Source organism: Hemiscyllium ocellatum, chromosome 37, assembly GCF_020745735.1.
Source record: "Hemiscyllium ocellatum isolate sHemOce1 chromosome 37, sHemOce1.pat.X.cur, whole genome shotgun sequence".
Classification (NCBI taxonomy): domain Eukaryota; kingdom Metazoa; phylum Chordata; class Chondrichthyes; order Orectolobiformes; family Hemiscylliidae; genus Hemiscyllium; species Hemiscyllium ocellatum.
In genome coordinates, this window is record NC_083437.1 from 34,031,954 (window position 1) to 34,047,503 (window position 15,550).

Here is a 15,550-nt window from a genome sequence, read left to right on the forward strand (position 1 = left end):
CATGCTTGTACTCTTTTTTTCCCAAAGTGCAAGACCTCGCATTTGCTCACATTGAATTCCATCAGCCATTTCCTGGACCACTCTCCCAAATGGATAAATCCTAATGGATTTCTATTACAAATATTGCTTTGAACTGATTCAAAATTAACTTCATACCAGACATTATAGATTAGCTGAATAAATCTGGAGTTGGCACTCTACCAAACACCAGAACAAAACTTAAACTACCAACCCCATTAACATTATGTGGAGTAGAAATTAGTGTTTTGTATAAAAAGAGATTTACAGAATACTCCAGGCAAGTTTATTAATACTCCTGGCAATTTTTTAAATGTATCTGTCCACAATTGTCATGTTTATAAAACAGACATTGTGCCTTTTCTGCAATGTAAGTATTTAACTGATCAGATCCTCTCTTTCAGGACAGAAACACACAAGTTTAAGTTTAAACATATCTCTGATTGATTGGCTGATATTTAAACTTAAGCGCCAGGTCACCGATCTAATAGCCGCAATACAAATTCAACCCGTAATTTAAATACTGATGCCATTGATGCTAAACTGCCAAGTTTCATTAATTTCTGCTCATTACTGATGATGATCAGTACATTTCCACCACACACTGATTGTAAGACAGTTCGGCAAGCTGAATTTAGACATTGAAAACTGCTTAAGCATAGACTGTGGAAAAAAGGCTCTTGTGATAGTGTCCTTACCTCTGAAGAAGGATGGATGCATGATATCATCACTGAACAGGTTAATTAGAAAATGTCTAGTCTGTGGGAAAACACCATGCTGTTTCTGAATATTTTTACCAGGACTGAAAATAGTTCTAAAGCTTTGGTTGTGCCACATGCATATTGTTGTTTATTTTCTTTTTGGCTTTTTTTTGGGTCAGTTCATATAAAATTCATTTATCTGTTGTTTTTGCAAAATGTAACCAGTCTACAATCAGTTTTCGAATTGGGTAAGTAACTTGACAAATATATTCAGTGTTTAGTGGCTAATATATTGTGCCTGAACAATAATACCGTGGATCAAATTGAATGACTAGGGTAGATACATGAATGAAATGCATTAGTAAAAACCCTTTTATTCCATTTTTTTTTCTCTCATCCAGGAGTCTTAAGACAAGGCTAAATGGATATGGTAGTTGAGCTTTTGTGCAGTCATCCTACTTCGAGCTCCCCAATATTATCTAACTCTGCTGATGCTAAAACCTGCCTGTTGTTTCACCTAGACTTGACCATTTCAATAATCTCCTGCTCTTGCTCACATAAACTTCAGCACATCTATAATGTCTGATGTCCATTTCCTAACTTATATTCATCAATATTAGCTCCCAGTCTGGCCAAGCCTCGAATCATCCTTGACTTCAAATCACACCACAGCCTCTTTATAACTTTATATTGTCTCTCTTTATAACTTCCTGCAGTCTGCCCCAGCCATGAGCTTTGGAATTTGCTCCTTAAATCCCTGGCTCATAAGATGCTCATTAAGACCTGTTATGGGTTTTGGTCATCTACACCATTATCTTCTTACATAGCTTTGTGTCAAATTATTTAATGTTCTTGTGAAATCCCTTGGGATACTGTACTGCATTAAATGTGCAAATACAGTTTATTGTAGTGTTAGTAACACTAACCGCACACAAGGATAGTTTGCTACTTATAGTTCTGTCAAGACTTGTGCAATGTTACCTCTAATCTGCCCACAATGCTCAGTATTGAAGCATGCTGATATGTGTGAAAATGCATGGACTTTCAATTCCAGAGGTCATTACAGCACACAAACATTGGAGATCCACAAAAAGTCGAGTGAATGTAGAACATATGCAGTCTTTTGGACTCATTGCCTAAGGAATAATGTATTTGCCTTGAGTACAATAAGATTGCACAAAATTAATTATTCCTGATGAAGGGCTTACGCGTGAAACATTGACCCTCATGCTCCTGGGATGCTGCCTGACCTGTTGTGCTGTACCAGCGCCACACTTTTCAACAGTAACAGAGTGACTAATTTTAAGAATTCTACATCTAACTTTACAGTTTACATTTCAAAGTTTCTGAAATTGTTAGACCTTTCACTCTGTTTCCACTGTTTTTCTGAACAGGAAGCAGTACAGGACATTGTGTTAGCTCTGCAGATGGATCAGAAGTTGGCAATTGAAGAAATCTCATCTCTGAAGCTTGAAGCTCAAAATCTAATTAGCTGCTGGCTGCATGATCACTGTATTAGCATTCTAACCAGAATGGCACAAGCAAAGGCAAAAGTCTCCAGTGAAGAACTTGTTAATCTTCCTGCAATTGGCCAATCTCTACTCCAGATAAATGGGAGAAATTCAACCAGGCACATCCTGTATATTGATATATTGATTGCAGAAGGTAAAGCTCACAAGCTTATTACGCTTAAGATGATACTTGTTTTGTTTTTGTTCTTTTTACAGTCCTACATCTTCACAAACCAAAAAAAAAGTGCATATATTGTAGTTAAAGGGGAGGAATGTGAAATATTAGATTAAGCAAGCATCCTGAGAAGGACATCACTGCAGGGAATGACCTCCATGAAGGTGAATGTATCATTATTCAAAAAGGATGTGCGGGATAGGCCAAATAATTTTGGGCTAGTTATGTTGACCTCCATAATGACCAAGATGACTCTATAAATTACTGGAATCAATATTCAGAGATAGAAGTGGCCTTTACTTGGAAAGGCATGGACGTTTGTGTTGCTAATTAAATTGATTTTTTTTGAGTAATTACAAGCAGGATCGATGAGGGTAATTTAGTGAGATGGATTTTAGTAAGGCTTTTAACAATGCCCCATATAGACTGGTCAGAAAAAGTTAAAACCCATGGAAGACCGAGGATGTGGAGCATTAGAAATGGCTCAGGATCAGGAAACAAAGAATAATGGTTGACAAATGTCTTTGAGTGCAAAGCTATGTGTTGAGTCATCTGCTGTTTGTGGTATGTAGTAATAATTTAGATACACATGTAGGGCATATGATTAGGGAATTTGCAGACGGCACAAAAATGAGGCAAGTAGTCAACAATGAAAAGGATGGTTGCTGACCCCATGATTATGGGCAGGAGCTCCTGCCCAAAATGTCCATTTTCCTGCTCCTCGGATTCTGCCTGACCTGCTGTGCTTTTCCAGCACCACTCTGATCTTGATTGTAATCTCCAGCACCTGCAATCCTCACTTTCCCCTGACTGCAGGATTATATCAATGGTATGATTGAATTCCATTTGCCACTTTTCCAGACATTCAGTCTGGGAAGGTGCGGTTTTATGCATTTGGGGAGGGCAACGAAATGCAAGCTAACTGGGAGGAAATGATAAAAGGTAGAAAAATTGAGAGACCTTGCAGCACATGTCCACAGATCCATAAAGTTACATAACAATTAAATAAGAAAGTACATGCAGCTTTTGGAATCCTTTCCTTCATTAGGTGAGGTATTCGGAAACAGATGTAATTTGAGAACTATTTCAGACACTGATTAGATCACAGATGGAGGTTTGTTTTCAGGTGTGGTCACCACATTAGAGGAGATGCAAGTGCGAGGTGAGAAACACTTTTTTTTGCTAAATGGGATGTCTGGGCTTCGAATGTACTGCCTAGAAGTGTATTGGAAGCAGGTTCAGTCAAAGCATTCAAGGGGACATTGGATGATTAGTTAAATAGAAACATGTGCTGGTGACAAACTCATATTTTTTCCAAGTCAACATGTTCAGAGCAGGTGCACTGAATGGCGCCTTCCTACGTTGTACCAATTCCACAATTCTCTGATTTGCTGCAGAGAGAGTACAGAGAACATTTACAATAAAGTTGCCAAAGCTTAAATATTACAGGTAAGAAAAAATTCAATAGGCCAGGCTTGTTTTTCTTGGAATAGAATTGGCTGAGGGGTGAATTAATTGAGTGACTTGGATAGAGTCAACAGTAAAGGCCTACTTTCCCAAACAGGAAGAATGGGATTTGACTATGTGACTATGTGACTCCTTTATTCAGCCAGCGCAGGCACGATATGCTTATGTGACCTCTTTCTATGTTATAACTTTTCTATGATTCTGTGGTTTATCTAAAGAGAATATAAACGGACAGGAGATCAAAAGGATAGAGAATATCTTGGATGTTTTTTCCTCCATATTCTTGAAAGAATTCTCTTATCTGATGAGCATAAATTTTCCTTTGTTGAGAATGTTTGCTTTAATCATAGCACTAATACAATGATATACAAATTTAGACTAAATCTAATGTACCACATATGTTCCTTGGACCTTTTATAATATTTCTGAAATTGGGTTTCAGAACAAGCAAATTTGTAGCCATGAAACCTGTCCAAGATGTTGCATTTAAAATGCCCTCATTTTGACATGAGCTGTAATCCCAGATTTCAGAAACAACGTCTCATAAATGTATTCTTTCTGCAGAAATGTATGATGATGCCTTAAAACATCTGCAGGAGAATTTTGGACCCGTTCCTAATGATGCTGCTGCCTTGGCCAGGTACGGGCTCATTCAAATGAAGAGAGAGAATGTCCAGCATGCTGTGCAGAATCTGAGCATTCTTGCTGAAAAGGACAACAAAGACTTGCAGTTTCTCTTGCTGTTCCTGGATAACAAATCACGTTACCATATGGCTCAGGTAATATTTTATGATTCAAGACACCAGACCATCACCTGCTCTGGAGCATGTGGGGAAGCGCATTGAATACTGGTCATGCAATGAATTGTATAAAAAAAAATTGCACTGTGAAAACAAGGATATCTTGCTATTAAGGGTTCTGCAGAGATCTGTGCAATGTTACCTCTAAGCTGCCCACACTGCTTAGAATTGGAGCATGCTAACATGTGTGAAAATGCATTGATTTTCAATTCCAGGGGCCATTATAGTGCACAGACATTGGAGATTTACGGAGCAACAGAAAAAAAGTTGAGGGAATGTAAAACATCTGCAGTCTTTTGGGCTCATTACCTAAGGAATAATGTATTTGCCTTAAGTGCAACAAAGATTGCACGAAATTGGTTATTAGGATGGCAGGGCAGTCTTGTGAGCAAAGATTTAGAAAGGACCTAAGTTTTCTGGAGGTCAGAAGAATGAAGAATATTTGAGGACTCTGGTCTATACTTGGTGTTTAGAAGGATGATGGAGGAGGGATCTAATTGAACCTTACAGCATACTGAATGGCCCGAACAGAATGGAAGATGTCTCTCTAACCAGTGGAGACTAGGCTTCGAGACCACATCCTTGGAGTGTAGGGAAGACCCAATAGAACAGAGTTAAGGAGAAATTTCATCAGCCAGACCGTGGTGAATCTATGAAATTCATTGCCAAAGAAGGCTGCGAAGGTCATTGAGTATATTTAACACTGAGATAAATTGGTTATTCATTGTCAAGGGGGTCATGGGTTACAGGGAGACGTGGTTGAGAAACTTATCAGCCATGATTGAATGGTGGAGCAGATTCGATGGGTTGAATGGCCTAATTTCTGGTCCTATGTCTTATGGTCTTTGTTTAGGTGAAATGTATAAATGTTTTTTCTCCTTTTTGAGGGGCTTAATGGGATAGGTGGTGAGAGGCTGTTTCCCTAGTTTGAAGAGTGTTGAACTAGGGTTTATAATAACAGGACAGAGGGTTGGCCATTTCTCCACTGCCATGAGTAATTCCTTCACTGACAATAGTGAATCCTTGAAATTCTGTACTCCCAGAGAGCATTGGTGCTCACTCATTAAGTATATTTAAGATTTAATGTATTTGATTTTTGGACATTTGAAGGGAGTTGAGGCATATGGAAATGAAGTGGGAAAGTGGAGTTGATTAAAAATGGTTGGTATGATCTTGTTGGAGCAGGTTTGAGAATTTTTTTTTTGATATTTTTGATCCATTAGAATGGAATTGTTGCTACACTTATTATATAGTCTGTGCAGCCATCAATTTTTATACAGTGATCAGGCAAATAATTAGGCTCATTTTAGTAAGAGATGGTTGAAGAATTTTAGATAAAAACACTGAGCAAAAGTTGTAGGAGTTTTTGCCTACATTTTGATGCCTTAACAGAAAGGTGACACCTAAACAATGAGTATATCCTTGCTACTGAATTGAAAAATACATTAAGTTGAAGGATAGGATTTTCCTATGACCATCATGAACCCTCTCCTGAAAACAAAACTTCAGGCTGAAATGGGGCCAGAAGCCCACTGTTTGGAATGTTACCCACCTATGATTTGGTTTTCCCTCTGAATTGATCGATTATTGTTTGATGGTTAGGTTTACCTAAGGCTGGAAAGACAGAAAAAAAGGAATTCCTGATGAAAGGTTTATGCCTGAAATGTCTGCTTTCCTGCTCCTCAGATGCTGCCTGACCTGCTGTGCTTTTCCAGGGCCACACTTTTTGATTCTGACTCTCCAGCATCTGCAGTCCTCCCTTTCTCCTAATCAGTAACACTTGTAGCAACCTCAGACTAAGTTGGCATTGTTTGGTGTTCTGACCCTCGCTGCAGGTGCTTTGGAAAGAATGCTTTCCTCCTCTCCACCACCCTGTCCAGTAGGACTTCCAGATCATAGTCCCTAAATGAGGCTCCAATTTCCCCCTTATCTGCCAAGGTTATGGCAAAAATTATGAACCATGTAAGGCAGCTCTGGGCTGACCATGCTTGACGGTACATTTTTTTTAAAAAGGTGACACTGGTGCTCAGGATCCCAAAATATCCCAGGAGAGGCAAATACATCAGCTAACATCAGTGGGAGAATATGTGGTAGCATTGGATGCAAAGTCAATGGGGCATGATAGGGAGTTAATGAGCCAAGCTTGAAGAATAACACAAGATAACTCACTGGGCCTCACGAATGAAAGTGAGTTAAAAATTATACTCTGCAAAAATATGGTAAAAATTCCGCAGCAGGCTATAGAATAAAAAGTTTTAGTATGGACAAATTTAAATTTTTAAAGTTATTAAAATCAGTTAATCTCCAATCTATACTGAGCTGGATGATCTCAGTCAGAACTGCAGTGCATAACAGTAGGATATTGGTGGATTAGGAGAAAGTGTTATGACATTGCTGTAATAGGGAAAAATTTGAGTGGCCAAGAACTATGTAAAGTAAAAATTAACTTTATTTCTTAAAGAATAATAAAGCATAATTAACTAACCACTGTTTTCAATTTCATTCTCTATAATTTACCTTTCTTTCTGTATATACTAGTCCGATAAAACTCCCAATTGAAATTTACAAAACAACACTTCTTATCTCAAAACCAGGCAGCTGTGGATTCTTGTCTTTGGATCTTACTGTGTCGTCTTTTCTCCTTGTTAGGAATTTCTGCGTCACAGGTTATTGATCGAAACAGTACTTTTAAGAGAGAGCTATTTTCAAGCAGTCTGTTTACATGCTGGGTCATGGCAGTTCTCCCCTCAACTGTTCAATTTTCCCCAGTCTTATACTGCAGAGCATCTAATTGTTTCATTGGCTTTTAAGGTTGTCAATATACTCAGTTAAAACTTGATTGGAGTATGTTATTTTCTGGTATAATTTAAAATGATTGGCTGAACTTGAATTTGTTTTTGTCTCCAAGCAATGAACTAATTGAGTGTTTTGACCCAATGTTACATTGTTACCACTTTTGAGGACACTTGGTGCTGGGTCCAGTAGTTCTGCTGCTTTTAATTCTCTTAAAGGTATACCCACATCTTCGTAACAAAAGACATCAGCAAGATTCCAAATCATTATATTGGCTGCTCCTGCTGGAAACAGTGTGAATTAGGACAGCCTTAAAGATGATGTTTTAGTAGCCCCTGTGCCCTTGTGCACCACTCATCCAATAGTCTTTGTAAAATTTTATATCTGGGTATTGGTCTTTGGCCATGGTACTGTATTTGATGAGCACCTCTATATCAGACCCTATAACAAATTGGAATTCCCAAGAGAAAAGCTTACAAGGAAAACAAGATAAAAAGTGAAAAAGCATAGATACAGAGAATGGAAGAATGGGTGCAAGATGTGCAGAAATCAAAGCTGGGATTTTGAAGTTAAAGTATGGCATTGAGCATGTTAGTTAGTATCATATCAACTAATACCTGTTTAAAATATCTCATAAGTTTTTCAGCTTATTATCTGTGCAAGTGAAATGTTGTGAGCATTATTCAAAGGATCCAATATTGAGATGGCAGGCCACTGATGGGATCTTCCGGGTTAAAGTTTCTGGTGACTTACTTACAGACCAGCTGCACACCACTTCACTTGCTGCAAGCCAAGATCACCCCTTGGTCTGTAGTGGTCACCCTTCAATTCTCAGAAGTTCAGGTGAGCTCTCAGGTTTGTCAGTGAAGCCCACATGACACTGCTGGACAGAGTCACTGTCAGAGGTGACTCTTTCCAGGTGACTGTGCCAGGATTCCATCTCATTAGAGTTGTCCAGCCTGGAACAAGATCATTGCAGAGTACTGAAAAGGTGCACAGTAATAAACGTCAATGATCTCCTATATTCTGCAAAAGTAAATGGCGCCACCACCTTTTTACTACCTCCCAGTCATAGGAGCATAGCATTGTGTTCTGATCTTCTTAGATTTGCAGGAAGGTAAACACCTTATTCTGCATAACTTGTTCTTCATTCCAAATTAGTTCATTCTTCTGTACACGCTAGTACAACACATGATCCTGCACAACAAAAGTAGCCACTGTCTGCGCCCTTCTGCACCAGCACTGCCCCTGATGAGGAAGATCTGTGAATCCTTCAAAGGTGCATTGGTAAGGCAAGACACTCCCCTTCACTCTCACCAGTGCAGAGACCTTAGTGGGTACCTAAACAAGAGGACACTAAGACATAGTCCAGTGACATCGCTACAAACTTGTCTGTCCTCTGTGGAGAAAGAAACTGCTAACTTCCTGGCACTTGGAGGACTGCTGAAGAACAGACCAATGTAGATGATGTGCATCTGTACCCAGCCACAATCTGCAGAAAGAAACACTGGTGTGTCAGGCAGGTATGCCAGAAATCCTGAGAAGGCTTGCCCAAACAATGGTGAATCCATTGTCACAATCTAATAAGAGTACACTGGAAATTGAGCTCCAGGTTTTGATCATACAGAGCTCTTATTTCTAATAATGACTTTAATTTTTATTTGGTGCAATGGAGTTTGTTTTGTGAATCAGTTCCCCACATACTCCAAGTTTTGACCCAAGCACTTGGGATAGCCAAACATCTACAATACAATGTGCTACTCATATGGTTAGGGCCAACATATAAGGGCTTCAAATGTTGTATTCCTTCTTTAGTAACGTATTATGCCAGTGAAGTGAATGAACTAGTGATTGCCCTGTTCCATTATACAAATCTTTTTAATCGGATTTCTACACATCTTGCACCCTTTTGAACTAGGTATTCAGCTGCTAACAATTTCTTAGCTAGCAAGGGTGCTTTCTTGCTACTCTCTGCATACATTGCAGATGTAAGGAAAATTGAGACTCATTGTATTTAATTACAGGCCAATCCAGTACATCTGATTGCCATTCCAAAAGATACACCGTTGTTTTCAGTTTCGATTTCTTCTTTGTTAAATGGAAATGGCTTAGTCAGTTCTAAACGAGATTTTATAATGAAGATGTTGCTACGTTGCCTTTTGTAAATGTATCCCAGCAATTCTTTTCTTCTGGTAAACATTTCCTTCTGTTTATCAGGCCTTTGTGTTGAATTGTTTGGATAGGAGCTTTATGTAGTGTATGATCTTTTAAGTCAGTAATCTACAAAAAAAGTTTCACTATACTGCAGAATGCATATCTTGTTTTGTGTATGTTTCAAACTCGTATATGTTAGCCTTCAACCATTATGCTTTTGTATTCTCTCTCATCTCAGGGACTTTCGTCAACAGCTTGCAATAAACAGAAATAATGAAAAGTGCATTATCTTGCACAGTGGCTAAGCACATTAATAGAAAAGCTGGCGCAGATTTGATTTCCATAACTGCAGTAACTCTTTAAGAGCTGTATTCCATAATCAGATGACAGCAATTCAGCCACTACTGGTTGAAATTAACTGAGTTATGTTAGTTTTATTGAACTGATCTGCTTCCAAAAACGCATCTCATAACCTTTTGTACTTTGTTGACATAGCAGTAACTGTGAGGTCAAATGACTATGCAGTTAATCAAAAGAAAGATGTATATTTGTAAACTCTTATACCTCAAGAATTGCATGAGTCATGTGCAAGTTAACATGTTTCATATTTGACTAGTGGAGTTTAATGCTATTTATTTAACTGAAATGAATAATTTGGAAGCATAAGTAGTAAATTTTTTAAATAGATCCCTATGTCACCTAACCCTTACCATTGTCATTTAGAAATGTCTTGTGTTTAAGTGCTGGATGGTTGTGCATTGGAATTGCCACCTAAGCTTCTGATTGCAGCCAACAATGTATCTTACTACATTTCAATTAAGATTGGTTTCTCAGTGCTAAGTTATGAAAACGGATGAGATATTATCGCCAATCTCTTTGATCTAGGTTGCCTACTTATCGTTAGAGGAGCTTTCTAGATGAACATCTGAGATAGGCACCTTCCAAGCGGAAGTGATCTAGTCACACAATCCTTCCAGGTAGCAACAGAGTGGATGAACACTGAAATCATGCCTCTGTTTTATGGCAATAACCGTATTCCTTGGTTTAAAGGTCCTAAAGCTCTTCTTCCCGGAAGGTTGACCATCGTTTCTCTCTATCTGTCCTCTGCAACCCTTACATATTTCACAGGCCAATTCCATCTGTATTCATTTTCTCTTCTTTCTCTCTCCTTTTCACATTTTTCATCAATCTTTCCTTTCATTAACTCTACCATTTACTCTAATGTGATCAAAATATTCTATTTTTCTCTCTTTGAGCTTATGCATTAATTTTTTATTCTCTCCAGTTATTTCTGGAACTTTTAAGTTTTGTGTCTATGTAAGATTTGTGGAACATGGTTCTCGAGGCCCATTTCTGAAATACATTCAGGTTATCAATCAAATTTATTTATAATCCATACCTCTGAGGCACATAACATAAATGACAACATGCAACACATCAGCATTCATTTCCTAAGATTATAATTCATTTTCTTTGATATTAAACTCCAACTTCATTCTGTCAAAGCTGCTGTCGAATTCTCCCCAATCTTACATTTGCATCTCTAATCATCTGTGATAATCTGCCCAAATCATGTGAGCTTTTCATTTGTTCCAGGACTTTAACATTTAATGTAATGTTTACTTTTTTTAGTCCCAGTAAGATTGATACAAATAACAAAACATAAAAGACATGGTGTTGACTTCTTGTGGAGGGTGTTTTTCACCAAACCTTCTGGTAAATAATCAGTGCAATGAATAGTTGAATTCCAGCAATGGCAATTGTCCTAGACTGTATCAGTTATTTTTGGATTTACCCAAGTTTCTTGCCCCAGCCTCTTGCAACCAGTAAACCAGCCTGCATCACTGTTACTTTTGAAGAGTCTAAGGACAGTTCAACCTGCCTCAAACAAGAACAGGTGAATCCGTCCCCATTTGCATGATGTGTTCAGGGCATTTGGAAGAGAGAACTTGGTATTAGATCATAAGACAGAAGCAGAAATTGGGCCATTCAGCCCATCGAGTCTGCTTTGCCATTCAGTCATGGCTGATTAGTTTCTCGACCCCATTTTCTCATCATAACACTTGATCCCCTTGATACTGAAGAACTTGTCTTGTCTCAGTCTTAAATATACTCAATGACCTGGCCTCCATAGTCTCGGTGGCAATGAACTCTGGCTGAAGAAGTTTCTCCTTACCTTCTTTTGAAAAGGTCTTTCCTTTGCTCTAAGGCTATGCCCTTGAGTATTAGTCACTCCTACCAATGGAAACATCTTCCCAACATCTACTGTGTCAAGGACATTCAGTATTCTGTAAGTTTCATTTAGATCTTCCCTCATCCTTCTAAACTCCATCAGTCTTCAAACATTCCTCATTTGTTAAGCTTTTCATTTCTGGGACCATTCTCATGAGTCTCCTCTGAACACGCTCAAGGGCCAGTACATCTTCCCTGAGATATGGGGGCGAAAATTGCACGCAATACACCAAATGGGGTCTGACCAGAGCCTTTTAGAGCCTCAGAAGTAAATCCCTGCTTTTATATTCTAGTCCTATCAAAATAAATGCAATCATTGCATTTGTCTTCCTAACTGCTGACTCAAACTGCAAGTTTACCTTCAGAGAATCCTAGGTTAGAACTCCCAAGTTTCTTTGCACTTCAGACTTCTGAATTTTCTCCCCGTTGAGAAAGTACTCCTGACCTCCATTCTTTTTACCAAGATGCATGACCTCACACTTTCCTGCATTGTACTCCATCTGCCACTTCCTCTTCTAACCTGTCCAAATCCTTCTGCAACCTCCCCGCCTCCTTAATGCGACCTGATATATTATAAACACATCTGGCAGACTGGCATTTCCCATTTGCCCCACCCTGCCCCACTTTCACCATCTATTCTTTTATAGCAGACATTCAATTGATTGGGTGACCACAGAAACATTTTACTAAATTACACTCAAACTACATTTGAAATTGTGATATAGTGGTTTTAGTCTGCTACCAGTATTACATCATCCTCATTTCAGTCACATTCCAAACAATAAACACACTTCAGAAAATTATAGGAGCAAATTTTTCTATCTTATTTGATGCGATGAATAAGCCTTTTCATAGAGAAACACAAACCGCAGATAATTTTCATGAATACCTTTAATCTCCTATTTCATGTTAAAGTGTTTGCCAGACAGGTTATTTTGTAGTAAACTTTTGCATGCATGCATTTGTGTTTCCTCCACATTTACTTCCCTTTCAGATGTCATTCCTTCCTAAGGCTAGGTTTCATGGATACTCAGCAGTTATGTCAAATTACTATTCTTTGTGTGCAGGAAGCTGTGATAGTGAGCTGGCTATTAAAATATGCAGTGTAGATCACCTGAATTCCCGTGTTTTATACTGAACACCTACATATGCAATTTGTTGATCAGTGGCTACAGGCTAAGCTGGCTCTTTCTCCTTGTTGCATTTCTATAATTGACTTTGACTTTGAGTGAAGACTTTTATTATTCTTTTTAATTCAGTGGAGCTGAAGCTATGCCTTCACACTCATAGGCTGACAAATCTCTCTTTTACAGAGACGGGAGAAGGTGTGGTTGAAATGCACTACTGAAGAGGGTGATGGATCGAGATTTCATAGGAACTTTTAAAAATTGGTTTAAAATTCATTGGGAAAAATAAATACAGAATTATAGGAAAAAAGCAGAGAGACTAATTGGATAACTTTTGACTCAGGAATGTTATCCCTTGACATTTTTTTAAAATGGCGTTTTGTTATCCTAACTTCTCATTACCGTCTTATTGCCATTTCATTTTTATTCATGCTCCTCTTAAAACAAATGCAGAGACACCATTCATTTACACGTAGTTAAAAGAGACAAAAGGGTAGGTTATTTCTCAGAGCTATAAAGAAAGTAAGCTGCACTGGAGGAGTTATGAAGCTTTCCCCTTTTTTGGAGAAATGTCATGCTTATTTTCTTTAATTTTTAAACAGAATGGAATCTTTGGTCAGGAATATGTAAGTCTATTGGATTAATTGCTCCCTAAGCAGTAATTAATGTTGTTCAATTTGTGATGCAGTAATGGACTGTGGGCCACTGTGACTTTTTTTTTATAAATATTGAAGTAGAGCACCATCTGTGATTTTTGAAATATTTATAAATTTGTTGATTACGATATAAGGCATATTCATAATTTGGTACTGATAGCTGCATTTGTATATGTCACACATGTAGCCATTTTCCATCTGTCAACAAGGTAGAGTTGACAGATTCTTGGTTTTGTCTAATATCTTTCTTGCATGTTCTACAGTAGAGCAGTAAACATCTATGAAGATCCACTGCTTGATTAATCACTGCTTCCAATCAGAATTTGCTAGCTTCCAGAGTAGAGCAGAACTATTCTGATATCCCAGTTGCTTTAGAAATCTGACAAAGAATACCAGCTTTTTACATGGGATTCAAATTGAAGGAAATTGCAATCTAGATCACCAATTTTATTTCAACTTACTTTCTAACCAAACTTAATCATGGACAAGGCCTTTATGATACTGCACTGTAATGAGCAAAAACTGCCAGGAACATCCATACCAAAAAAGTAGTCATGATTTGGAGATGCCGGTGTTGGACTGGGGTATACAAAGTTAAAAATCACACAACACCAGGTTATAGTCCAACAGGTTTAATTGGAAGCACACTAGCTTTCGGAGCAATGCTCCTTCATCACCTGGTGAAGGAGCGTTGCTCCGAAAGCTAGTGTGCTTCCAATTAAACCTGTTGGACTATAACCTGGTGTTGTATGATTTTTAACCAAAAATGTAGTGAGACTAGCAGTAAAATAGTGCCTATTTTGGAAGTCTTAGCCTCCAATTGGTGGGCAAGCTTCATCTGTTTGTTTGGGATAATTAGACATGGAACCTTGAGATACAGATAACACGTACCATCCTTTTTTCACCTCCCACTTGACAATATTTATAATTCATGGAACTCTAATGGCACCTTTTTGGCTGTTCTCTTTTACAGGTGGCCTCGCAGGAAGCTGATATTTTGACAAAAGGGAATCAGCTGGAGAAGGCAATGAGTTACTACACACTGGCTGTCCTTTCAAGTAAAAATAAACCTAAGTACATTCGCCAACGTGCAAGGTGTCTGACCCAATCAAAGCAATACGAGAGGGCACTAAAGGACCTACAGGGGATCATTAAGAGAAGTACCTCCAGCAATTCCCCAGATCTAGTACAAGATTACTGTTCTGCTGGGCATGTCCAACTCCTTATCCGAAAGGAAGAGGAGGCATGCAAAAATTATATAAAAGCCCTACAGTTAGATCAGTCTGTGGCATTAACCAATATCTCCAGTAGACCAGGACGACTCAACTTGGCTCAACACTTCCACCAAAATGCTCGTGATTATTTCAAGCAGCAACATTATGAAGAAGCATGGAATTTAACAGAATATGGATTAATAATTGATGAAAGCAATACTGAATTAAAGAAACTGAGAGCTAGGATCAAACGAGAGACATCAGGGTGTGTTATTCATTAGTACTCTATGTCACTGTTAAGAATTTGCCAAAGTAATGATGTGGAAAATCTACCTGTGAAGAGTGAGGTTCAGAAAAATAGTCTAAGTGATCTAGGGCTGCCAGGAGTAGAGTGACTTGAACAGTAATGTGGACTGAGGAAAAGAGCAACTACTTAAAGGGACAGTGCCTCTGAAATAAGAGTCTCAAATACTGAAAGCACTCAGCAAGTCTATCAGCATCAGTGGTGGGAGAAAGAGTTAATGTTTCAGGTGTTGATCATTGTTCAAAACAACAGCTACAGTGTTTTGCTTTCAGATTAGCGTATTTTATAAATTGTCTAACAAATTATTTGGTAACTACCTAGATTCTCCTTTAAACTATTGCACTATTGCAATACTGCTGCTATGTCTGAATTGAATTTCTGCTAATTATGGCAATGGA

General features: G+C 38.3%; 1 protein-coding gene across 1 annotated transcript in view; it reads left to right on the forward strand.

The window, feature by feature from the left end:
• The window catches only part of ttc34 (tetratricopeptide repeat domain 34), a 79,519-nt gene extending 64,390 nt beyond the window's left edge, over positions 1-15,129 (forward strand). Inside the window, exons 6-8 of the mRNA XM_060851954.1 lie at positions 2,114-2,384; positions 4,437-4,651; positions 14,608-15,129. Of these exons, the coding sequence (XP_060707937.1) occupies positions 2,114-2,384; positions 4,437-4,651; positions 14,608-15,129 (1,008 nt within the window). The remainder of the gene's footprint in view (positions 1-2,113; positions 2,385-4,436; positions 4,652-14,607) is intronic.
• The last annotated feature ends 421 nt before the right edge of the window (positions 15,130-15,550 follow it).